Source organism: Mollisia scopiformis (genome assembly GCF_001500285.1).
Source record: "Mollisia scopiformis unplaced genomic scaffold LY89scaffold_13, whole genome shotgun sequence".
Taxonomy (NCBI): domain Eukaryota; kingdom Fungi; phylum Ascomycota; class Leotiomycetes; order Helotiales; family Mollisiaceae; genus Mollisia; species Mollisia scopiformis.
This window is the reverse complement of record NW_017263593.1, coordinates 240,019-264,686: the sequence shown is the minus strand read 5'-3', so window position 1 is coordinate 264,686 and position 24,668 is coordinate 240,019. Positions and strand designations below refer to the sequence as shown.

The 24,668-nt window shown below is 48.0% G+C and overlaps 6 protein-coding genes across 6 annotated transcripts; 4 read left to right on the top strand and 2 right to left on the bottom strand.

Moving 5' to 3' along the window:
- The first annotated feature begins 321 nt into the window (after positions 1-321).
- LY89DRAFT_77356 (putative extracellular exo-polygalacturonase) lies at positions 322-2,295 on the top strand. The gene is made up of 6 exons (XM_018221940.1): positions 322-876; positions 928-1,156; positions 1,207-1,448; positions 1,498-1,588; positions 1,640-1,678; positions 1,802-2,295. Exons 1-6 carry the CDS (start codon positions 595-597, stop codon positions 2,212-2,214), a joined length of 1,296 nt encoding a protein of 431 aa, XP_018070564.1. The 5' UTR covers positions 322-594; the 3' UTR covers positions 2,215-2,295.
- Positions 2,296-7,981: 5,686 nt separating this feature from the next.
- On the top strand, positions 7,982-9,190 carry LY89DRAFT_77292 (uncharacterized protein). Its single transcript, XM_018221918.1, has one exon. It carries the CDS (start codon positions 8,130-8,132, stop codon positions 9,078-9,080), a length of 951 nt encoding a protein of 316 aa, XP_018070563.1. The 5' UTR covers positions 7,982-8,129; the 3' UTR covers positions 9,081-9,190.
- Positions 9,191-9,488: 298 nt separating this feature from the next.
- LY89DRAFT_782505 (uncharacterized protein) lies at positions 9,489-15,066 on the top strand (the record flags this gene model as incomplete). The annotated part of the gene is made up of 3 exons (XM_018222585.1): positions 9,489-11,845; positions 11,907-12,888; positions 12,935-15,066. The coding sequence occupies exons 1-3, from the start codon at positions 9,722-9,724 to the stop codon at positions 15,064-15,066; spliced, it is 5,238 nt and encodes a 1,745-aa protein (XP_018070562.1). The 5' UTR covers positions 9,489-9,721.
- Positions 15,067-15,668: 602 nt separating this feature from the next.
- LY89DRAFT_617287 (calcineurin-like phosphoesterase) lies at positions 15,669-17,571 on the bottom strand. The gene is made up of 3 exons (XM_018210797.1): positions 17,247-17,571; positions 16,985-17,199; positions 15,669-16,938 (listed from the first exon to the last, which is right to left on the bottom strand). Exons 1-3 carry the CDS (start codon positions 17,261-17,263, stop codon positions 15,920-15,922), a joined length of 1,251 nt encoding a protein of 416 aa, XP_018070561.1. The 5' UTR covers positions 17,264-17,571; the 3' UTR covers positions 15,669-15,919.
- A 269-nt stretch (positions 17,572-17,840) lies between these two features.
- On the top strand, positions 17,841-18,149 carry LY89DRAFT_545105 (uncharacterized protein; the record flags this gene model as incomplete). The annotated part of the gene is made up of 1 exon (XM_018208229.1): positions 17,841-18,149. A coding segment is annotated over one exon (309 nt), but the record flags the coding sequence as incomplete, so codon positions are not given.
- A 1,691-nt stretch (positions 18,150-19,840) lies between these two features.
- LY89DRAFT_77210 (DUF221-domain-containing protein) lies at positions 19,841-23,013 on the bottom strand. Its single transcript, XM_018221901.1, has 6 exons — positions 22,623-23,013; positions 22,402-22,572; positions 21,578-22,350; positions 21,230-21,529; positions 20,786-21,184; positions 19,841-20,740 (listed from the first exon to the last, which is right to left on the bottom strand). The coding sequence occupies exons 1-6, from the start codon at positions 22,787-22,789 to the stop codon at positions 19,959-19,961; spliced, it is 2,592 nt and encodes an 863-aa protein (XP_018070559.1). The 5' UTR covers positions 22,790-23,013; the 3' UTR covers positions 19,841-19,958.
- Positions 23,014-24,668: the final 1,655 nt, after the last annotated feature.

Here is a 24,668-nt window from a genome sequence, read left to right as displayed (position 1 = left end):
TCGGAAGCTAACTTCCAAGATAGCTCTCCCATTCCAAACTCTTGCATCCAAACAAAACAGAAATCAAATTGCAAACCTTCTCAGCCTCACAAGCTGTCGAATCTCACTTGCAGCCTTTCCCCTTTCTCCCAATCGCTCTCTTCTCTCCATCCGGAACCTCCTTTCATCCCAAATCTCGGCCTCGCGACAATCCCATCCGAAGCCAAATAATATTTTCGACGCGGCTAAAGGTTCCCCGTAAAGATCTTCGTCACCCCTCATCTGGGGAAACGGTCTCCATCAGCATGCCGCCCCGTTCCTGGAGAAACTTTTACCTCCAATGAGATCTCAAGCAGCAAGGTAGCTTTTGCATTTATGCTTGAATGTCCAATGGCAGACTGGGGCCTGCCGTCATTCTTGGGGAAGCTTCAAGTTGGAGCTCGGTGGAATTGGTTAATTTCTGAACGGAGCTTAAATTTTTGAATCTCTATATCTGGGGTAGACATTAGAGTTGAAACTTTCTGCTGCTTTCTCTGTCGTTTTACTTTCGCGATCATCGCAGCATCAAGTGTGCCAGAAGTTTCTTTCTTGCTTTATCCCGTCTAGTTACTCGTCATGCGGTCCACCATCTTCGCAACAGCTTTTGCAGCATGTCTAAGACTCGCATCTGCGAACCCGTGGGGTACTGCTCCCAAAGGACCTACAAACAACGGGAAGACATGCACAGTCAAAGCTCTTGGAAACAACAAGGACGACACACCACAGATCCTCGCAGCTTTTGAAAACTGCAATAACGGAGGGACTGTTGTGTTTCCAGAAGGCGAGAACTACTGGATTGCAACGAAATTGAATCCTGTAATCTACGATGTCACTGTTGAATGGAAGGGCATGTGGACTGTAAGTCACCGAATTCCCATACTGGATAATGAGGATCTGACAAGTTGATAGATGTCCGATGATCTGAGCTACTGGAGAAACAATTCGTACCCAATTGCTTTCCAGAATCACCATGCTGGTTTTATCATCACGGGAGAACGGATCTACATCAACGGCTATGGTACCGGAGGTATTTTCGGGAACGGAAACGTCTGGTACAATGCAGAAAAAGCTGTCACCCAACCGGGACGACCGATGCCCTTTGTATTCTGGAACGTGAGTGATGTATTTGTGGAACACTGTATGTTCTCTCCTGATGTTGTTTCACGGCCTTTAACCTAAGTGTCCTAGTCTACGTTAAAGATCCACCCCTATGGTCCCTGAACATCATGAACGGGACAAACATGTGGTTTGATGACATATTGTGCAATGCTACAGCTGTAAACGCACCGTATGGCACGAACTGGGTGCAGAATACTGATGGATTTGACACGATGGATGCCCATAATATTATGCTCACAAACATGGTGTACCAAGGAGGTGATGATTGCATAGCTCTCAAGCCTCGCTCGTACAATGTCTTTGTTCAAAATGTATGTCCTAACTTAAGCAATTTTCTATTTTTCACTAACCAGAGTACAGATCACTTGCCATGGTGGAAATGGCATCGCAATTGGTAGCTTGGGACAATACCTTGAAGACTCTTCTGTGATCAATGTTCTTGTTAAAGATGGTTCGTCTAGTGTTTTGACCATTCTTTTCTATATGACTGACATTTCGCTAGCTAACATCCTCACCCATAACAATGATATGGAAAACGGAGGTAAATTTAACTTTCATATGAGATCCCCATCCCCTCATCAATGAGGCAACATAAAGGAAGCTCCAATTATCACACCTCTCTCTACGTTATTTCGCTCTCGCAAAGCTAATCCCATTCTCCCAGCCTACATCAAAACCTGGGTAGGAGCCCTCGTCCCCCAAACCTCCTACGAATCCGACTACCTCCCCCGCGGCGGCGGTTGGGGGGTCGTACAAAACGTGCGCTTCGAAAACTTCCTCGTGGAAGGAGCCTCCATCGGGGCTGCCATCACCGAGTCCTCCGGCAACAACGGCTCCTACTCCGGCACCTCCCTGATGGAAATAACCAACATCGCCTTCGTGAACTTCACGGGCTACACGACGTCCACTTCGCGGAGCGCGGAGGTGAGTTGCTCGAACGTGGTACCGTGCTATAATGTTGCATTTCAGAATTTCAGTTTGAGTCTAGGGTCCAATGGGACGGCTGAGGGGGCTACCGGGACGTGTAGCTATATTGAGGAGGGCGGTGTGAGGGGGTTGGCTGGGAGTGGGTGTTGAGAGAGTGTCTATTCTGGGTACATATACATCCATTCAGATGTATTTTGTTCGTTTCATCACGGGAATATAGTGATACGAGCAGCCCGAAGGTTGAATTCAGTCCTGCAGGTTGTACAAGCATCGTAAGTTGGTATTTCTTCTCTTTGCTATACTGCAAATTTGTTACTGTTTTCTCGGGTATACTTGAATAACCTTCAAGTCGATCTTTCGGGGCGGACAATGGAATGTTTCGTTGCATATCGGCATACTGCTTAAGCACATCAATTATACTTCTTTTGTGACTATCTAAGATAATTCACCTCCTTCGTACTCTACTCCCAGTAGTAGCATACGCAAACTTACCACCCGCTGGAGTTTTGGAGAATCCCTCTTCCAGACTACCCTACGAAACCACCTGGACGGCCACTGGACGTCCCAAAGGCTAAACCTAATTCAAATGAGTGCACGTTCGGGAAAATTGGACGGTACAACTTCGGGTTTGGCCCTGCTGCTACTCTGGCGCTTTGCCCTGCTCTCTGCCCTGCTCTCCCACTCACTCCCTTCTTCCTTTCCCGTCTCTAAGGCCCTTCTCTCTCACTCTCATTCTCTTACTCATCGTCTTGATCCTCACATGGTTAGCCGTACCAAATGTAAACTTTTTATTTTAGGATTAATGCACTTGAATGCACTATTTAGGGGTTGATATTCATAAAATGAGGTTTTTGGCGAGCATCTCAGACTTCAAGAACATCAAAAACTTAAAGAATAGTAGCCTGAGGACTTATGCTAAGTGTGCTTGAGCCTCCTTTTGCATAGGCTGGGCCGTTTGAGCCGCTTTTGCCTAGGTAGGGTGCAACCGTTTGAGCCGCCAACAGCTTTGAGCTCGGGATATCGACGTAGGTTACGATTGCGTCGATGACGTCGATGCAAGCCTTCAGATTAAGCTACCTACCTATATAGATTTCAATAAGCGAATTTTATTCCAAGAACCACAAGATGGTGTAATGGTTCGGGTCCGTGATTGACCTCCTAACCTAATGGGCTCTGGTAGCTCCCAAGAAACTCCTTCCCACAAAAAACCTATTAAGTTAGGTTTCTCTAAATAGATAGAGACCCATTAAGTTGGGTCTCTCTAAATAGAGTTTTGCCGGTTCGATATTTGTTCTTTCTTTTTTGTCCCTTTTTTTTGGGTCAGTGTCCCTATGCTTCAAGGGGATTTGAAAAATCCAGGGCTAGGCCCCCACTACTAGACTGCTCCTCTGTCTTACTCTCCTTGCTAGACTACTTCTCTATTTCATTTTCCCTTGCACTCTCATTTGAACCCTTACTCTTTCATATTCTCCCTCTTACTTATGAAATGAAATACATTTCACCTTTAAAAACCCTCGCAACCTCTCCACACCTTCTTGCTACTTTTTGCTACCTCTTCTTTTTATAAATTATTTATAAGCTCAAGACCTATGTGTTTGGCTGCGGACGTCCAGTGTACAGCCGTGGGACGTCCAGTGGCCGTCCCAGGTGGTTTCGTAGGGCTATCGATTTCAATCTCAGTATCCCAATAACAGCAACAAAATCAGACGATACAGTATTAATTGCTTTCCAAGATATGATTCCTCAATGAAGGAGCGATCTCTACAAGAGAAAGGTCCTCTTGAGCTTTTGCTAAAGGTAAAGGCTAAATAAAGTATGCAAATGTGGGCGCTCTGTACTTTGCTACATAAAATAGAATGTCTATTCTTGTCCCCATCACCTTCTCTCAAACACCACAAGAGTTAGCGATCTAAATGGGAATAAGGTTTTACTCTTGAGATAATACATAGTCCTTTACCAGAATTCCTACGACTATTTACCTATAAAGTGATATTTTAGAAAGCAATTAAAACGGTACTCGACACCGAACTATCCAAACCCAGTATCTCACTCTCTCCGAAATTCTCCGAATAAATCCGTCCATGAATCAATCTCCTTACCTGGTCCTCAGTCTTAGCTCGTCTCACATCCATATCAAAGTTATCAGACTCACGAACATGTCCTCATCCGCTTGATCCGCGCCAATGACAATTATCAGATCCAACGATCTGTGAGCCGAGAAACGAGGGACGAGATGTCACTTGCCAGGTCAACCGTTATCTGATCTAAATTTGGCGAGGAGCATGTCACTGCTTATCTGATGTAGCTTATTGGCATGTCACTGCGTGCGTGGCCGGATCTCGGGACGGGAGTTGTTACTAATGACATGAACGTATGGCTTAGGTATCGTTGGAGATTCGAGATGCCAAGAGATGCTGGAGGCTATGGATTGGCTGTGGTGGTGGTGGTGGTGTTCATGGTGTATTGACAAACGTAAGGGGGCGATATGGTGATAGTGGTTAGGTGTGATGAGAAGGCGTCTCAGCAAGAAGGAGGCCGTCGAGCACAGGGCCTTGGCTATCTCAAGGACGGATATTCTCGACCCTCTCTGAGAATGCATTCCACAGCCATGGGCATCTTGGGAGAGCGAGATCCAAATTGCCGTCTATGAAAGTGACAGGCGGGAGCTAATGTTCCGGAGGCTCTTGGCGATGTCACTTGGGCATTGACATTGGATATACGGCGATTGGCTTACGCTCGAGTTCCAGGGTATATCTTGCTGCCTGGAGTCTGGTGAGATCATCACCCGAGCTAGATTGATGGACTATGCTCATTGTTCCTGACTAGGGAGGTGATATTGCTGGCTTGTCTGGAGACTGCAAAACGAGTCTGATCTACAAGCTTAGCTTCCGTGTGTCTAAATATTTAGACGTTTGATTATGAGTTTACTATTCTTCTCTTTTAACCTCGAAGGTGTAAGGAAGCATTACTTCCTCCAAGATAGTGGCTCAGGTCAAGATATCGTGCAGTCTGGTCGACTGATTAGCGAGGACAAAGACTTGGACGGGGAGATTTAATATCTAAATTTTGATGTCATAGTTTACTCGTCATCTTCTGGCATGGAATATTTCTCACACTGACGATCTGGTCAAGACCTTACGCAAGACTCAATTCATACCTGAATAGGTATTCGTAGCGCAAGATCAAGTGAATTCATTCACAGTTTTTCCCTCGGATATCTCATAGCCGAGATCGGGCCTCCTATTTTCGATTTCGGGAGGAGCGGATGCATTCTACTCAAGTAGACTTGGAATTATGGTTTGGACGGATGAACGACAGCGCTAGATCAAGTTTAGCCTACTGATTGCTAAATATACTAAGATGAGTGACTTGAGCATCGTCTCTTCCGAAAATAAAGCGTTTAACATAAGAGCAACTAGGTCAGTAAGTGGAGAAGTAACAGCAAGCCGAACTCGGTAACAAAGAATCATAAATCTAGTGACAATATATCGAAAGCGCATGCTGGGAGCTAATTGGACTTCTGCATAATTTCGGATATCTAACACCGTGATAGCAAGAAAAACAAAACAAAGGAAAAGAAATCCTATTTGTAGTTAAAAACCCCAGTCCATAAACGAAACCCCCGGAAACCAACAACCGAAACCAAATTAAGATTTCCAAAAGGCTCAGAGGTTAAATTTGCGTCATGCAACAAAACCCTCCTCAAGGACGCCATTCCCGAGAAACTTCGCCCCCCTTTTGGGAATTACACGTGATGATCCATGTCTTCTATTTCCGCCCCCTTGAGTCGGCTTTGAGCGAATCAGATATCGTTCCGTACGTGGGTATACTCCGTATTGGGTGTCCTGCCACGGGATTCGTTTCACTGGCCGGGACACGGCTGATCCGATCGACGAAGGCTGTGGTGACGTGCTGCTGTTTTTGGTCAGATCTCAGGAGAGTGAGCGAGATGAGGTGCAGAGTTTGAGACTTTAGGAGTATGAGGTAGTGGTGTGGAGGAAGTTATGTCTTATTTTTAGAATATTTAAGCATGAGACAACCTGACAGCGATCGAAGATCCGTCTCGAAGGTTGATGGAAGATTTTCTCTCCGTCAATCAGACGTTGGGTATTAGAAAGAACTGGGAATTGGGTGGACAGCCGTTCGTAAAGGTCATCATCGAGCATTGGAATACGCAACACGAGCAATCCGTTATTCTGACTGTGCTGTGTAAATGATGGCTGGTAATCTAGTTAGTATCTGGGGTTGTTCCGGTCTAAGCATTTCTCTGCGTAACAGAAGACTGTAAGACGCGCAAGCCCTTTCGCCGCTTTCATGTTCTGATGGGTTGACTCCGTCTCAAGAAGCAGAATGCTTAGAGCAAGTAGTAAGCGAAGCTCGGCAAAGTTGTTGAATGTTCCCCAAAGAACTTCATTGTCGGTAAGCCAGCAAGATGATGGCGTTCTTCTGGCTTGCGTCTTACTTCAGGTCGTCAGCCTCGAAAGAAGTATCAATTATCTTTTTCATCTGATCTGATTCTGATCTCTCGACCAGGACAATGATGCTATCAATGAGTATAATATTCTTTATGGCCTTATTGTGGCTGAGCTCGAGAGATCTGGGTGTGTCTGGAACAGAAATGGCTACACCAGAAGCTTTTGGATGGTCCGATAATTGAAGAGAGAAAATAGACTGAGCGGGAATTGCATGGGCTGGATGAGCTTATTTCGACCTTGAAAGTATGGCGGCCAATTGCAGAAGAGCTATTAGTGAGCAGACCCGTGTGGCGGGTGTGTGGGAGGGATCCTAGGACGAAAGAAGCTTCGTGCCGGGGACCTGAAGCGCTTTTGGCAGGGAGATCAATGTGAATGTGCCTTGCGTACCACAAACGTGCGTGAGAGGAGGGAGCAGGATTTGGATAAGTAGAAGTAGAATTACTCGAGTAAGGGGCGTGGGCAATTACGTCTGCTCAGATGTCAGTATACACATTGCTACGATACACTTACTGTCAACACTCTCTATTTCGTTGAAGGAAAAGAGAATCGCCGACCTCCAACCTTCTCTGCATAACCATATATCCACAATTTCAAGGAAGAAGGGGAAATCCCGAAGGAAAAAGCACAGCTGCAAGCAAGGCCGCCTCGAAACGGAACCGATCCGCGACGCCTCCCTACTCTTCAAGCTTCCCCTTCTATAAACAGAGACATCCAGAAACAGAGGAGAATATCTGACTTGCCTTACGCCAGGTCGAAGAGCGTGTCGCCAGAGGGTTATTTGAAGCAAACCCCGTACAGTCCATTGACTCCCAATTACCCTCTCTTTCTTCCACAGCGTCTATCCCAACATCCTAGGAGCGATCTACCCGAGAGACTGAATCGCGGGGCCTTTCCAGACCGTCCAGCGCCAGAAACCGGGTCGTGCACAGCAGCCGCCTTTGCTGAAAGCTTGGCACAGAAGTCCCCAAAAGCCTCCTTGGTGCTTCCTGGAAACAAAAGCGTTTCGAGTACCAGCACTGATAAACCGGCCACTCCTCGCAATCGAAAACAGTCCCGATCACTGTTGCGCAGGTTTTATAGCCATCATTGACAACCTTACTCGCGTTCCTATCCGGCCAATTGACTTGACTGTGTGCCGCACAGCGGCCAAGAGTCTGCGAGAAAAAGCGCGAGAGTGAGTTGAGAAAGGTAGAACAGAGAGCGAGAGACAATAGGAGGGTGTGAGCGAGAGAACTGTCGGGTGATCGGGCATTTGGTTCGTCATGTCGACGTCTTCGGTAAGCAGAGCAAAGCATTGGTGCTTGATTTTATTGATTGTTCAGTGGTAATACGTCGTATTGCCTACCCTGTTCTGTTTATTGGGTTTTTGCATTGTTGCATTAGGCGGACTTCCGAATCCCCCAGAAAGCTAAATTAGTAGCTCTCGTCTCCCCACTTACTTAACAACGCGCAAGCGCATCCGCATCCCCCAATGCCGAGCCGACTGCTGTTGCACTTGGCTCGATAGCCATACTTTGCCCTCACTGGCTTGTCCTTCGTTTTGTTCATCTCATCCCTCTACACTTTGACTTGCGCCCTCAATCGCTAATCATGTCGTCTGCAAAGGAGAAAGCAAATCTAGCGCGCATAAGAGATAACCAGAGAAGAAGTCGAGCAAGGAGGAAAGAATATCTGCAGGAACTCGAGGCACGATTGCGACAATGCGAACTCCAAGGCATCGAGGCCTCGTCCGAGATCCAGATGGCTGCGCGACGAGTGGCCGACGAGAACAAGAAATTAAGAGGCCTCCTGGCCCAGCATGGTGTGGCCGATGATAATATCGAGGCATATCTGCAGACTTCGCCGACGACAGACGGAATGGCTGGCGGCCCATATACCAGCAGTAGCGGCGCCGTACAACTGCTGGAACAACTTTTGCAAACGCGCAAAACATGCTGCGCCGATGGAAACAATCCAGTGTTGGGTCAAGGCACAGGCAGTCGAGATAGTTCAACCAGCGTCACCACCGTGCAATCGCTGTGGGATCCTGTATATGCGCAAAATCCGGGTAGGGCGGGGTCTTTACAGCAGACGGGAAAGGCGGCGTCTTCAGCACACCAATTCATGACCCCGAGTACGAGTAGCGCCAGTCGAACCAGCAGTGTGAGCCATGGCCCTGCTTCACATCATCAACGTCTCGCGCTTGGGCAGATTCCACGAAGTCCAGCCTCTAATCCCTCAAGTCATAGTCAGCACCAGCATCTTTTCGACTTTGATCCTCAGATTTCCGTATCAGGATCCTATTCATCACATCAAAGCCATACCCACAAGCATCTACAACCACATAGCGGGGCCCAGAGATCTTCCGTTTATATAAGCCATCCTCCTACGAATACAAATGTCAATAATTGCAATTATGCAGCAGAAATGATCACTACGATGGCTGGAGCTGATCCTAGCACCGTACGAGCAGATCTTGGTTGCTTGCCTGGAATGGAATGTGACGTCGACAATCATCACCTTTTTGAAGTTATGGATCGTTATTCAGGTGTCGGGTTATAACCATCAAAGACTACGGAGCAGTCTATGTTGATTTCAAGCCACTGAATACGGAGCACAATACCCGACGATATATTGGTGACGGCCCATGGTTTATGCCTCGAGGCCTGGATGTCATGATCTATGAACTTCAATGCAATTTTGCATTCCTACGTTGCAATTTGTTTTCGGCGCTAGACGGCTGGCTGAAGCATTTGTTTAATGGCGTTTGAATTCTTGTAAAATGTCTTTGGCGCATTCCGTTACTACAGCATGTATTAGCATTGCAGTAGCAGGATTATATTTGGTTATAAATGTGTATAGCACGAAGATGAAGTGGTTAAAGTCAAACCAAGAGAAAAGATATTTTCAGGTCCAAGAACCAGTCCTAAAGTGAGTCTGTTGATCCTTGGAGATGTCCCAAGTGGGAAACCCAGAATGTTCCATCATTCCAATCGAAATTTCCATTCCTCGCCTTTGTCTTGGACAATCGTAAACATGAGCAAGCGTCTCTAGGGAATCTGTCTTCAATTTTCTCTCATCGAGCCTGCTTTCCGGCTTTTTTGCAACACATCTTTTCATTTACGCATGGATACGTTGTCACTTGCATCTAGGAATTACAACTCCTCAGGACCAGCCAGAGGACTGTCCTCTAAAGAATCACCATGTCGAAAGTGTACGAATTCTCCTCATTTGTAACCGCGCCAGATGTCCGACGGGTCGCAGCGCCTTTTGGAGCACCTCAAATCGTCACTATCCCATCAACGCGCATCCCGTCTCCCTTGGCAGCGAACCTCGCCCCACAGACGATCAAAGATCTGAAAGAATTCCTGACTGGATGTGGGCCTGATGGGGTAGTCAAACCTGGGAACGAGAAAGGAAACGAGGTGTGGGAAGCGTGGAAGAGAGCTTGGGATCTGTGGAATAATCACTATATTGAAGGGAGATACAATTCAACATTTATTAGGGAAGAATATGCTAGGCTCAAAGCACTAGTAGAAGGACTGAAGCAGGCACAGGCGCCAAATCGACGAAGGCGACCACGGAACACTGGTCGAGGCGGCACGGCAGCCATCAGAGGTGGCCGAGGAGGAGGTAGATGGGGCGGAGCTGCAGGGCCTCCCCCAGTTGAAGGCAACGGTGGGCGAGTAATTCTCAGCAGAGTATTTGCACGACAGAAGCCGCCGGTAACATTTCTGGGCAGAGAGTGGATCAGACATCGGTATCGAACGAGGAAGACTAAAGTCCCGACCGGACGAAAAATTCTAAAAAATAACCCCAATCCTCCGGAGACGACTGTAACCAGAACACGGCAAGTGCTCAAAGTGGCAGCACAGCAGGCAGGCACAGACGTTCCGATTTATAGGCGAGATCCTAAATACACAGAGGTCGAACAAACGCAGACTGTGCGTCGAAATGGTCCTTGGCAGTCGAATCTACTTTCCTATGAGGAGATTGCTGCTCAACGTGAAGCTGGAACCTTCGCTGCTGAGGGACTCGACCCTGATCTCCCAACCGATCCCACAGTCGCTCCCGAACTGGAGCCTCTGGAAACGAGACAAGTGACGACGAGAGTCAGACGAGTCCTCAAAAAGCTCGATACCGTCGATGTCACCGTGGAAATACAACCAAGCCCCCTGACCTCGTGGGAAAGACTGGTTAACCATAGACGGTCCGGTACATTCCCAGCGGCAAGAGGTAGAAACGAGGAATCACAATACGAAAATTCTCGACCTCAAATGTGGGTTCCTCAATTCTACACTTTGGTGGACACGGGGAGACAGGAAACCTTGTTGGATGATAGGACCGCAGAAATTATGTGGACTGAGACTTATCAAGAAACGGTATATGGTAACCCAACAGAAGAGGTTGACGAAATGGAAGAGGTTGAGTTCCCTCAGTGGCTGGAAGTTCAACTACCCGTGAGAGGGGGGAGAGGCACCAGGGGCGGCAGAGGTGGTCGAGGCGGCAGAGGTGGTGGAGGTGGCGGCCATGGTACCCCACCACCAAATCTACGTCCGCATGTCATACCGCCGACTGATCCAATCGATCTCGCGGTGTTTGGAGTGCTGAACGCTCCTAGATACGACGAATGGGCGGCTGGCCTTCCTGAAAGATGGAACGAGGTCAATCCACGACGCCTAGCCGAAAGTAACGATCCAGAATACTTGAAGTGGGATGCCAGCATGAAGAAAAGAGTCAAGGACTTGTGGGAGCATATCAAAAAGGGAGACGCCCTCTTCAACTCTCCAGCTCACGGCAACGGCTATTCAGACTTCTTAAATAATGGTTTGGGTCCACCTAGTTGCGGCGATGGAAGTGGGGAAGATGAAGATATGCCCGACGCCTCGGATGGGGAAAACTATCTAGATTTCTATGAAGACGACGAAGAGATGGAGGAGTATCACGAACAGCGAGCTTTGAGTCCACCTGGCTCACCAAGTTCAAATGGTACCGTAGATCTCGACATGGGTAGATCTGGGTCAGATTCAGATACTGCGGAATCTGATGGCGGTGTCGCTGACGATGAGACTCTTCGAGCACCTCCCCGAGGAGCCGATGGGTCTGCTGGTGGCTTTCGGCCCATGAGACTCTTTCCTGAGTATGTGGATCCCGAACCAGATGCGAATGGGGATTATCCCGACTACCATGACCCGTTGCAGAATACTGTCTGGCGGCCTCGACGTGTTGGAGAAAAGACTTTGAAGATCGATATGGATGAGCCTTGGGAGAATATCACTGACCTCGAGGTCGATGGTGGTTTGGATTGCGGACGGAGTCCTTTTCCGGTGAGTTTCTCCCCTATTACACCTCTTGTTATGTTGTTACTGAACCTGCTTGCGATCGTAGGTACTACGTCCTATCACCAAATACATCAAAAATGTACAAAAAGTTAATCCTGCTGCACGTGGTTATACTGGTGGTATGATTACAACATTCCGCAAAGAGAAGGTTTGGGATCGTGTTACAGGCTCCATCTTCAACATGCCTACTCGTCCCGATGAAGCGGGCCCGGAAACCTTGGATGAGCGCGAAAAGCGAATTAAACTTCTGTACGGAAGCGTCCATTTCGACGACATTCATCGCCATGACCTCTTTCCGCTGGATATTCGTCGTGCCAAATTGATCGACGTTACAACTGGGCTCCCTTTCGAGTCAGAGATACAGCAACCATTGGAAGCCGGTGAAGAAGAAACGGAATTTGACTTTCCGTGGCTCAATCCTCTCAGGCAATATCCAGAAATGGAAGAGAATGATGCGTGGTGGGTCACACCGGAGCAAGAAAAGTTCAGAGATATCCCACCTAGAAGACATCCTCAACCAGAAGATGACAGGCCAAATGACCAACTTATACCTCTAGACACTTATCGCTGGACGGAAGAACTCAGTATCGACGAAAACAACAAAGCCAAATATTTCGTCACCAATCTACACGGTGGTACTATACTAATCAACGGGGCAGAAGTCAAGACTGGATGTGTTGCAGGTCCTTTGCCCTCTTTCGCCGTCATCGAGACTCCTGGCCAACAAGTCTCTTTCTGGTGGGGACCCAATGGACGTGATTGGGGTGCAGGACCACCCAATCGTAACTTTGCTGCGAACTGGCGACAGCTAAGACGAATGTCGGGTTGGGAGCTCATTGGTCTTAATGCTGGTATCGTCTGGAATCGACTCATCAGGGATCGTTTAAACAGAGAGGAGAGTGGAAATGACCTAGAAGATGATGAGCTGTGGCAGAGATGGTTGAATCCACAGCCTCCAGCTCCAGGCAGGAATCCTGTCATCAATCCCCCAGGTGACAGTGGAAACAAGGGCATTGATGCTACGCCCAGTACATTCTACCTCCCTTTCATTTCATATTTACTTACCCTTTACAGTCGCTATTGTCCACCCACCGGTCGAGATATGCACGTCGAGGGACATCGGACCTCCCCAGCACGTCACTGAATTCAAGACGCCAGACTTGTTCGAGACCGAAAATGTCGAGTTGCAGTGGCTGTATACCAGAGCCAAGCCCCTGAGAGATACCTTGGTTGGATTTGTTTTCGATACACAGCAACAAGTCGTTGAACTCAAAGCATTGAGTAAGTTGGTTGCACCAGGTACCGACAACTATTGGCCAGGCGCGAATCCTCCAGCGCACGAAGAGATCACATCACAGCAACTCTCGGAGAGGGCTTGGATGATCAGACAGCGCACTGTACTAGCTGACCAAGCCGCACTGCAAGCCAGACATGCAGCGAGACGGCAGGCTGAAGAAGATGCCAAGAATACTGAATATCAGCTGAAGATCGATCGCGACGCTCCGAAGAGACAAGCGGAGCAACGGGAGAGAAATGATCAGACGAGAAGGACAAGATTGAAGCTTGAACAGGAGATTCGTGATGCACAGGCCAATAAACTGGAGAAGGAGCAGGAGAATACCACAGCCAAGCAATCTAAAGCGGCCGATGCAACCCGACGAAAAGCAGTGCTGGAAGAAGCCATGAGGCTCACTCACATCATCGGCGTCACCACGGCTATCACAGATGTGGCCCAGTTAAACGCTGCTTGCGTCACAAGAAGAACTCAACGGCAAGATGAGATTCGAGTCAAAGCTGCCAATATTGCGAGAGTGAACGCCACCAGGGCCACTGAAGGCAAACCAGCGATTGTACTCCCAGCACAGCTTTCAGATGCTGAATTTGACGCACTCCTTGAAGAAGCGTGCGAATACCTCCGCCCAGGCCGTGATATCGACGAGGCAGCTGCTGCCGCACTGAAGAAGGCCGTAGAGGACAAGGCGCTCCGAGATGCAATTAAAGCTCGAGCAGCGCAGGAACTTGCAGACCGACAAGCCGAAAGAGCGAAAAAGAAGGCGGAAGAAGATGCCAACCCCCCTGAATCGCAATACGCAAAGGACGTGGCAGAACGGCTCAAAATGTTCCAAGCTCAAAAGTCCAACCGGGCTGCCCAGAACCAGAGAGAAGCAGATTCACAGGGGAAGCGGGACGCAGAGCTCCGCGAACAAGCTGAAAGGGAGAGGCGCAGAAAGGAACGCGAGGAAGCAGCGCAGAGAAGGATACGAGAGGCAGCAGAAAAGGAGGAACGTGACAGAATAGAGGCTGCAAGGATAAAGACTCCAGAAGAAATCCAGGCCGAACTAGAGATTAAAAGACTGCAGGACCAGGCCCTAGCCGAGTTGCGAGCTAAACTGCAAGCTGAGCAAGATCTTAAAGATGCTCAAGCACGACTAGACGGAGATTCGCAAGCTAACCTGAGAGCGGCTAACCTGAGAGCCGCTCAAGCATCTCGATTACGACGACCCCCGATCCCCCGTCCTGTTGGCATGACGCCGGAACAAGCAGCACTTTTCGATCAGGCTGTGCGGGAAACAAGGGCTGCAGATGATGCGGCAAGAACCGCTGCTCAAAGGCTGGCTGACTTGAGTGGGCAAACACTGCAAGATTACATAAAAGCACAGTACGGTTATGATGACGTTAGGGAGTACATCGACTTGCTAGATAATGACCGGATCATCAGGAGAGCTATTCCAACCGCTCCCGATGCAGATCCGCCTCCTCCAGGATATCTTCCGCCGGAGGACAATGTGCCTCCGGCTGATTCGGTTCCAGATCCAGGAAAGCCTGTGCTCCCTGCGGATTTGAGCGCCCCTGGTCGAGCGGAACTTACGAAACTGTGGGATGACATGGAGCATGCTGTGAGACAAGGTGTCGATGCACGAGCAATACTCGAGAACAGACTCCCATGGGAAGTTGCACAGGAACGCGGTTACCAGAATGTTATTGCGATGGAGAACGCTCTTAAGCGCACCATGACCCCCGCTGACTTGTTCACTACAACGGGAGTGACTCCCCCTCTTGCAGAAACCCTGGACACATGGGTTGCTCGAAACCTTAAGATCCTTGCGGCAAATGATTGGGAAGCTGTATTTCGAGTATCTGCCGCCGAAGGACCGATTTTGATTGTAGCCAACGCCAATGATACACGAGTAGGAGGTGATCTATAAGAGGACGGCATAAGGCAAGGTGGAGGAGTGAGAGGTGTCAAGTTTAGCAGCGTTCTTTATTCGATAATTGTATGATTAGCTTCTCGATTCGTTATTAGTTTAGTGGTTTGGGGGCCCGTTCTAGCATTTGTAATGAGATTAGGTGTTGAGAGTTCTGTTTCTATGTTTGTAGTATTTGATAGTGCTATTGCAGTGTGATGGTTGCGATTTCCTTGTCATGATCAAAGACAAGGTTGTTCTTCCCCTATTTCACCTCGCTTAATATGCGCTAGCCGCATTCGCTATCAATCGTCTTTGTCTCATTATCACCTTCATGTACTTGGTCTTCTGCTGGACATTGTGATCTGCCATACCGTACATTGATAACTGCTTAAGCCTATCAGACGGTAGATTTTCTGATGCGACGAAATAGATGATACCGTAGAAGTTGGAAATTAATGTAATATTGTTCGACAGATTGTGGGACAATATAAACAGGAAAAGTAGATTCTTCGAGATAGAAAGCAACTCTCGTCTTCCTTTATGTCCTTCTTATGCTACTTCATCCCTCAAATCTCAGTTCACACTGCAATCCAATAAAATTTCTGGTACAGGTCACGTGGGCCCATAATCCCCCCCATATTGAGAAACTGGCTATTATATAAGATTGTTCACAGTCGGACTTAGCCAACCTATATTGTTCCACAAAATCTGAAACAATATTACTTCTCTTCCAAATTGTACGGTACTCTCATAGACTTTATTCGTTTGTATAATACAAGCTCTATGTAACGCCACGGCGCCATCTTTTCATCTTGCTAGCCATCCTGAGCTATCAACGAAAAATAACTACAAAAAGTAAGAGCTAAACGCGCTAGAGGAAGTAATCAGCTACAGGCTTTTTCGCCGGCATTCCCCGAGAGTCTTGAGGAGCTGCCTGGAATACTCTGTATCTTCTGGCTGGTCCATTGAGAAGGACTTTCTCCTTCTCCTTCATAATCCCTCCATCACTTCTGTTCACGTCGCCATTACTTCTTGCTATTATACCATCACCACTTCCGTCTTCACTAAGCTCTAGTATGGCTGCTACATTACCACATCTATAGCAGTAGTTTGGTGCGGACCATACGGTGACGATACTGTTGTCGAACATTTCCTTGAATCCCTCCATAACCAGTTGATGTGCTCTTGCAATCAAGGAAAGATCATTGTTATGGTTGAAGGTTTTGACGATATCGGCTCCGAACAGAAATCCTGCTCCTCGTGGTGAAAGTCCCCATCCATCAATTTCGTCTGGATCTGACCAGAGCAGATCACACATTGCTCCCTCATGTGGTACTTCTTGTTTCCGATCCAGTAGCCTAATCTTGTCAACCGTATCAACCAGAGGTGATAGGCCACCATGTACACAAAGGACTGCTCCACTCGAATTCCCTGCCGTGCCCTTGCTGAAACTCGAAGCTCCGGTACCCGGTGGACCTGTCTTTGCCGGTGACGATCCTTTGGATGTGAAAACTTTCGGTTTTTGTCGAGGTATCGAACTGATAAGACCTCCTTCAGAATTCAAGACCTCGATCTCTGTATCTGGATTGATATATTCTTGCGTCGAGGACTCATTTGGACCAACTGGCCGCTTCGATGGCTCTAAGGTATTAGAAGCACCGAGGACTATAGCTCCGAGTGCGAGGTAATCGAACACTTCGCAGCAATACCGCCATACGTTCGCACTTCCGTATTTTCGTAGGCATTCATCGTAGAAGCCATATACTGTTGTAATCTGTCTAGATTCATGATTTCCTCGTATCAACGTCATCCGATCTGGGTATCGTACTTTTAGGCATAGGAGAAGAAGGAAAGATTCCAGAGAATAGAAACCGCGGTCAACAAAGTCGCCTTCCAATGTTAGCTTATTGTGACTATCGTTCTGGCCGTAACATACCCATGAAGAGATAATTCGTATCGGGTACGTCGCCACCGACACGGAAAAGCTCCATCAAGTCGTGGAATTGTCCGTGGATATCACCACATATCGTCACTGGCGCAGTCACGGTCACCACGTTTCCCTCTTCGATCAGCAGTTCTCTCGCCTTGTGACATAATTCTCTGACTTGTGCTTCAGGTATAGGTCGACATGCTCGCAGTTGCGCAATGGCTCTGTGCTGGAGTTAGCATATGGTTTATACTTGGGATGAGAGTATTACCTATCCAGGTCACTCATCTTGGAGATCCTCCTTAAGGGGTTAGGAGAGAGTGATCCTCAAGAAGAGACTGTCACTGCTGTACAATCTGCGCGCGCTCGACTCGCGATAGGATTCCAAGAGAGCTTCAGGCGCATGTACAAGTGGCGGGCCCCTGCCTGCAAAGCCAACGGTTCGACAAGCTGTGCACTTATTCTCGATTCGAGATATCAACCAAAGAACCGACAATGAACAGTAATTGAAATGCCCGCGCTCGACCTAGTTCGTCTCTTTCGTTTCGTCGTAAAGATAGGTCGTGTGCGTTGATGCTAAATTTCATCAACTTTCCCCAGCCTTGAACTTTGATAGACCGCGAACGAGCCGAGCTCCAGATCGCGCTAAATACGCTAGCCCCGATTAGATCTATACATCGTTCAAGCTTCGGCCAAAAATAACATGCCACTTCAAACTCGAATTCTCAATTCTGCACTCATGCAACGATAGGTAAATTCTTCTTCTTCTCAATCAATTGACATTTAATAATTGAAGTGATTCTGTAGCATCAATTCCCCTCGACGAAAACAAAAGCTTGGAGCAATAGGAGGGTGCAAGAAAAAAATGCCACCACATCTCCACCCACGAAGTCGACTCACGTCCTCCTTATTCGCAACCACACTCTTTGCAAGCTTTTTCGTCGTCGCTCTGCCGCATGCTCTGCCTTGTCCAGCTCCTAGGGTCGCGTATGCAGATGATGGGACGCCACAGAATGGGAAGAGGCGGAGGAGACGGAAATGCTCGGAAAAGGAGGAGAGTGGTGACGAGGTCGAAGCTGGTGGGGAGGAGCATAGAGTGAGGAAGAGTAAGAGAGAATGTCCGGTGCCGAAGCCGGGCGGGATTGTGGGTAAGATTCTGGGGTTCAAGAGCTCGAGTACGCCGTCGTCGAGTTCGAGTTCAAGTTCGAGTACGGAGGGGAGGGGATCAAGACCGCCGTGATAGCTCGAGGGGATAGGGTGGACTGTATATTGTGTATTATACCAGGTGTAGAGCTTGGAGCTTGAATATAGACCTGGAATCTTCTCAGATGCAGCTCTCCTTGAATCATTCGCTTGGTATTCTGGAAAGGTTCTTAGGCTCAGGCTTTACTTTGCATTAACAAACTTCCTTACTTAAAGACTTCTTAGTATCTGGGCAAGTCTCCCACAATCAATACAAGAATTCACCCAAAGGCGGTGACCGACAATCAAAACTCGAAGCCGAGTTTTCGTCAATTGAGCTTAATGCCCGAATAACTCTTGCACACTCAATGGCGGACAGACATTGCAAATATGGACACTAATCTTCAATTTAAAGCTGTTATCTAAAAGCGACAGCCTTGGAAGTCCGAACAGAACCCGCACTTTGCCATCAAGAAATCGACTTAGAGCCCAGACAGACAACTCACTTTTCTGCAAAGCTTAACCGAAATTGAGATGTTCAAAACACAACATCACCTCAAACTCGAACCTAAATTGACAATACCACAAAGTATTATCAAATTCGACGGTGGTGGTGCTGGTTGGAAGGGCCAGCGACGACCTCTTCCTTCTTCTTCTTCGTCTTCTTCTTCTCCTTCGTCTTGTTCTTCGTGTCACGCTTGGTGGTCTTTGGCTAAGATGGAGGAAGTGGTATTGCTTCCACCACGCACCTGAAGACGAACACCAAGACCTGCCACAAAGCAAACCTATCCTAAGTCGAGTGGGCAAAAAAGCTGCCAGCAGCACAGTCAATAAATACCAGACCTTTCCAAATTGACAACTAACACAATATCATTCATTATATGAGAAACTAACTCAATTCACCCCCGACATTATTCCATCTATTGACTTTCAATGAATTATTTACATATATAAACCAAAAAAAACAACAGATATCTAACTAAATAACTGAACCGAACAATTTGATCGGTTCAGCGATAGTAGTTTCGAAACTCAAAAAATATCTCGGTCCCTTGGGGCTTATCCGCTCGGGGCAGCACCCCAAGTGTGATTCTACACACTTGTCTAAAACCACTGACCCACACAAGCCATTCGCCTGATTTCTGACAAGGAAATGCGTATTTAAACTTATACTCCTTTTAAGTGTCACCGCACCACAAAATAGCTCTTGTAGAATTCAAATTCTGGAAGTGTATGCTTTCGTGGAGCGTATTTCATCTGTGGTGTTGATATGGAGAGAATGTTGTGTTTAGGAAGTATGGGATGCGGGAAGTATATAAGTGTGTTTTGAGTGTGCGAGATGAATGCTTCACTTTCGGGGAGTGGTGTCTCTGGCTTTGGTATGAATATTTAATTTGTGAAAAGTGCTTTCTTTGAAAGCCAGCTAATTCTCCGACTTGCCTTTCAACATTCTCCTCGTGGAAAGTAAAGTCTTCCACCAGTTTCCTAGAACTCAAAGTCCCATATCACTACAACATCTGGAATGAAAGCCTCACACCACACAATCAAATCTTCAGACTTCATTAATTCTCATTCCATTCGCTCAATACCTAACTACCTAACAAGAAAATCCGGGTATCTCAACACTCAACATAAAATCGAGAAGTAGCATGCTCCCTATTTCCATTCTCACGATCCATCCATCCCACGCCCTTCAAATCATACAATAAAATAATCAAACATTATCATTTCCCAATAAGAGAAAGTCGTAATAAACCCCTTCTATACCCTATATTCATGATCTCCCAATTTTTACCCGAGATCAGTAATGGATCTTTTCCTGCCAGAGCGGTGGTCTGACGGTAGCTTCCTCGGCATCCCAAGCCAACTTATTCTTCTCATCCAGTGTGCAGCCCTCATCCGTAATCGAGATAATCTTGCCCGTATGACTAACCTCCTGTCTCGAGATACCAGCCTCATCTCTCGGGATCCAGAGTAGGGGAGTCTCGGAAATGACGGCGGGAGGGAAGTAGGCGTTCTCCGCAACAGCCTCCTCGTACATGTTGTCCACGTCCAAGGGGTTGTGGGGCACGAGACGACGGAGAGTAGCGTAGTCGGCGTAGATGTGTGGTGCGAGGAACTTGGAGATGAAGTTGGGTTTCTTGTGAGGGGCTGCGGCGCCGGTGGTCAGTTCTGCGTTCTTCTCACTGGATTTGGTGTCTGCGTCAGGGGTGTTGAGGGCCTCTGCGGCAGCGAATCGGAAGGATTCTTCTTCTGCTTCGAGGGACTTGGGGAGAGTGTAGAGGAGGGGGTCGAGAGCGGCGTTGAGGGAGAGGTGGTAGAGGATTGTGAAGATTAGGAAGACGATCATGAGAATCAAGGGTCCGATGCTGTCTGCGATGGCGAACAGTCCAATGAGACAGAGTTCGGCAAGGTAGACGCCGGTGAGGAGTTGTTGGAGGGCACGGGGATATATCAAGCCTTTGGTGTCGATCTGGGAATCGGTTACAAAAAGGATGTTGTATCTGTATGCGAGGTAGAACAAGGACATTCCAATGGTTGCAAAGCCAAGAACCAGAGGTGCAATGCAGGAGTAGACGACACCTGGACGGGTTAGAAGGACTTGTGTTCGTGAGGAGAGCTACTTACCAATTACTGCGATATTGGTGAACACTGGAAGAGTGCTGCCCCATGAGATTGCGCTAAGATTGGCCCATTTGGTATACAACTTCCTGGGTGTACCAGAGAGAAACTTGTACATCAACTTGAAGATGATGAAGCCGACGACCTGTGATATGACACCAGCAGAGACGCTCAAGCCCTGGACAATGAAGTACGAGATGTAGAAATTCGAAACAGTAGGCAGACGAGTGGCAAGCAGAGCTGTAATACCGGTTGGGTCGTGGATCAGGTTACTGATGATGGACGAGGCAGCTGAAGCAATTGTAGTGACCAAGAAAACCTGTACGACTTGAAAGACGAAATAGGCGTTCTGGGTGAACAGCTCCACACGTGCCAGAGACACTTCACCAGAACGTCTGGCAACCACTATTTAAGGTCAGTATAGTCATGTTTTGGAAGTACAAAACTTACTTCTCATGATGACAGGAACCAAAGACATCAAGATTGATAGTGCAACAGCTGGAAGAAGTCCGCTGACAACGCCCATAATGACAGTTGGAATCTTGGTCAACCAATGAAGCCAGGTGAAATTTTCCAGGTATGTGACGTTAGAAATCAAACCAACACCTGCGACAGGAATAGCCCAGAAGACAACCAACGCAGTTACGAAAGCCAGAGCAGCGATTCGTCGCACGACTCGTTGCCACCAGGAAATCTTCAAGGAGCTCCAGACAACTTCTTGAGGATTGACACCAATGTATCGGGGAGACACTATACAGTGATTAGCCAGAAGCATCTCAAAAAGATAAATAGACTTACTATGAAGGGCTTGGTGGTGAGACAGGGTCTGGAAAGCAGCTTGGGCGTCGGATTGATGAGCGAATTCAATGAAGACACCTCCAACCTTAGCAGTCTCTCCAGCACGGTACTCGGCCTGTGCAGCCTCGGTCTTAGGGATAAGAGCCTCAAGTCGTTCGCGGCACCAGTTGATAGAGTCAACCTTTTGTCCGTACAGACCAAATTTGCCAAGCTTGTGCGTGGGTCGCTTCTTGGTTGGGATCCATCGAGCAGCGAGCGAGCCAGATTCAGTATCAGCGTCGGCAGCGGCAACGACAGGTTCTTCGTCAGCACGGCCACCCTTCTTGATCGCTTTAAGTCTCTCGCCATTGGCCTCTTTCAAAAGCTTGACTTCAGCACTCTCCAACTTGTATGCAACCTTGTCACGTTCAGCGACCAACTCGTCGACCTTGGTTGTGTCACCAGTGATCCAGATATTCCTAACAGAGTCACCAAACACCTTGCGAAGTCTAGCCTCATCAAGGTAAAGCTTGGGAACCGAGGTGAAGAGAACAGTTCGGGATGAAATGCGGTTGGCATAGGCGGGGGATAGGAGAAAGGCCTGGCGGAGGTTGATGTAGAAGATACTCTCACGCGTGACCAGGGCAAGGACGAAGCTGAAGAACAACCATCCACAGAAGCAGTGGGCAAAGTATCTGTACTTTCCACCCTTTGCATTCTTATCGATATTCGACATTGAGAGTAGATCCAACTGCTTCTTTCCTGCACCACCTGTAGCGTTGACCGGGAAGAGACTTATGAGGCTGTTAGTATATTATTGGCGCACAAGGGGTGGTGTAACTTACACAGGGAAGGTGATACAAGCTCCAACGAACATAATGACCACGGTCATACGAAGGAAGCGCAGGAAGAGGTATGCATCGAGGGATTGATGTTGAAGGGCATAGGTATCTGGGATCTTCCAGAACGGACCAATCCAGTTGAACCATCCTCCTGGAAGTGGTACAGAGCGCTCTCTATGTTATATCAGCTGGTGTCAACAAAACATTAAAGTCATGATACGTACTCTTCGCGCAAGCTTCCTAGATAGGTTCTAGGAGCATACCATCGACGGTTGGATCTTCGCAGACACAAGAAGATGGAGACGTAGACAAGAGCAACCAAGCCAACTGGAATAAGGGTCGCGACGAGTCCTGACAGGGAGGCGGGCGCGGGAGTTGTTGTTGAACCCATGATTGCGAAGTTCGATCTTCACAATTGAGTCTTGTCGAGTGTCGAGGTTTCGACGATGAACGAAAAACGAAAAACGAGGTGTTTGTTTAGGTCGGAATCTGGTCGTGGTAATGGGGAAGAGAAAAAGCAAAGATATCTCTACCTACCCAATATGGGTGCACGGACGGAAATGGACCCTGAAAAAATGACCAGCCAGAAGCAAGAAATCGATCTGAGTGACCGGGGATGCGACCGTAAAACGACGAGGGTCGCCTGCGTCGTGACGTAGAATTGTGAGAGCAGGCCTCAAAAAACCCCGGCTCCGTGCGGGAGATTAAAATGCAATCCAAATCAGGGTCTCGATTTCGTCTCAACTCTGGTACCGCGCCAAAATGGACACCTAAAGCTTGATACGCAAAGTTGCGAGGGAAGTCGTCGTGTGTTGTATGTATGAGGTGGTGTTGTTATCATGCCATTTCCACTTCTGACGTGCGAGGCCACAACATACATATACTGTATTCTCACAGCAACAGGGCTTCACACAGGTCTGCAGCAGAAACAAGCCATCATCAATCTGGATCGCGGCAGGGTCACGACTCACAATCAGAAATCACCACGGCAGCTGAGTGGAACAAGTGTCCCGCAACCCATTCGGCTGGCGGCAAACCAACAGCCACCAAGTGAGCAACTTGGTACATTGCATTTTGGGGTCGAGAGGAGCCATAGCAGCTGAAATAAACGTGGACGTTATCTGCAAACCCCAGCTTGCATTGGATCCTATTTCCCTACCCGCGACGACTGTCAGCAAAATATGCATACCAAAGTACGACTCCACGAGTTCCAGAAGGAGGGGTCATTAGCAGAGATGAAAATTGTGCAAGGGCGAGAGATACGCGACATAATTCCCAAGATCCTCACTGGTTGCACACGACCTTATCCCCACCTTGCATCCCTTGCCCAGCTGAGAGGCAAGTGCAGCCACAGCAGAGTCAGAGTGGAAGAGTTTCATATGAAGTCGTCGGAACATTCCCGCGCGAAGAAGACAGACGGGGCTGGGGCGCAAAACAACGGGAGCCAGAGACACTCTAGACTTCTTAAGCCTCCAATGTTTCAATTGTTTTTCCACATCTGAGCCGCCAACCTCCTGCGTAAAAGTTTCCTGGACAAGCAGCGCGAGGCGAGCAGCAGGTTAGGAAGAGGTTGTAGATAAACTTTTTCAAGCGAAGAAGCGAACAAGGACGGCGCTGCCGAGACGGTGTTGTGTTGAGGCGGAGCCTACTGCTAGTCGCAGGGCTAGGAAAGCTTTGGAGCAACGACACTTCACGTACAATCCTACTGGTTCTACATTATATGCAGTACAGCGCATTGTTGAGTATGTCGGGAAGTGCGGGTCTAGATTCGAGCAGGCCAGTGCCGTCAGCTTGGCAGGGGATCGTCGGTCCCTGATCCCACATCCCAGATCAACTTGGAGTGTGGGGGAAGATTTTAAGAGCCTCCTCACTCCAACTGGCCGAGTCTTCGTGTTTCGTCATCACACCTTATTCATCTTCTGTAATACTTTCACTACGATTTCTCTCATCGATGTCTGAGAAATCGATAGTCATGAAAAAGATGCTTCGAATGGCACATCTCCCACAAGACTTCCTTTATCAGTACCGAAGATGGAAGCGAACACAGACGTACATGTTCACGGACTCGAGGTTTTCGGAACATCATTGATAAGGTATAGATATATCTGTACCGTCTTCGTCGTCACCACGAGTTGAGAGCAGCCAACATCTGGGCTAAGAAGACTCAGTGTTCGCCATGCGACCACTCGATTTCACTCATCTATCTACTGTTTTGTCAATTGAGAAGTCGCCTCGAGGGCACTGGAATCATGCCTCCCAGGTACCTCCGT

What these genes read in the sequence shown, in the direction of transcription:
- LY89DRAFT_77292 (XM_018221918.1), top strand. Translation starts at nt 8,130, where the DNA reads ATGTCGTCTGCAAAGGAGAAAGCAAATCTAGCGCGCATAAGAGATAAC.
- LY89DRAFT_617287 (XM_018210797.1), bottom strand. An exon ending in TACGAATTATCTCTTCATGG is followed by an intron (nt 16,939 to 16,984) that starts GTATGTTACGGC and finishes TAACATTGGAAG; the next exon opens with GCGACTTTGTTGACCGCGGT.
- LY89DRAFT_77356 (XM_018221940.1), top strand. Translation starts at nt 595, where the DNA reads ATGCGGTCCACCATCTTCGCAACAGCTTTTGCAGCATGTCTAAGACTC. An exon ending in ACAATGTCTTTGTTCAAAAT is followed by an intron (nt 1,449 to 1,497) that starts GTATGTCCTAAC and finishes ACCAGAGTACAG; the next exon opens with ATCACTTGCCATGGTGGAAA. An exon ending in CAATGTTCTTGTTAAAGATG is followed by an intron (nt 1,589 to 1,639) that starts GTTCGTCTAGTG and finishes ACATTTCGCTAG; the next exon opens with CTAACATCCTCACCCATAAC.
- LY89DRAFT_77210 (XM_018221901.1), bottom strand. Translation starts at nt 22,789, where the DNA reads ATGGGTTCAACAACAACTCCCGCGCCCGCCTCCCTGTCAGGACTCGTC. An exon ending in GCTTGTATCACCTTCCCTGT is followed by an intron (nt 22,351 to 22,401) that starts GTAAGTTACACC and finishes CAGCCTCATAAG; the next exon opens with TCTCTTCCCGGTCAACGCTA. An exon ending in CACCAATATCGCAGTAATTG is followed by an intron (nt 20,741 to 20,785) that starts GTAAGTAGCTCT and finishes TAACCCGTCCAG; the next exon opens with GTGTCGTCTACTCCTGCATT.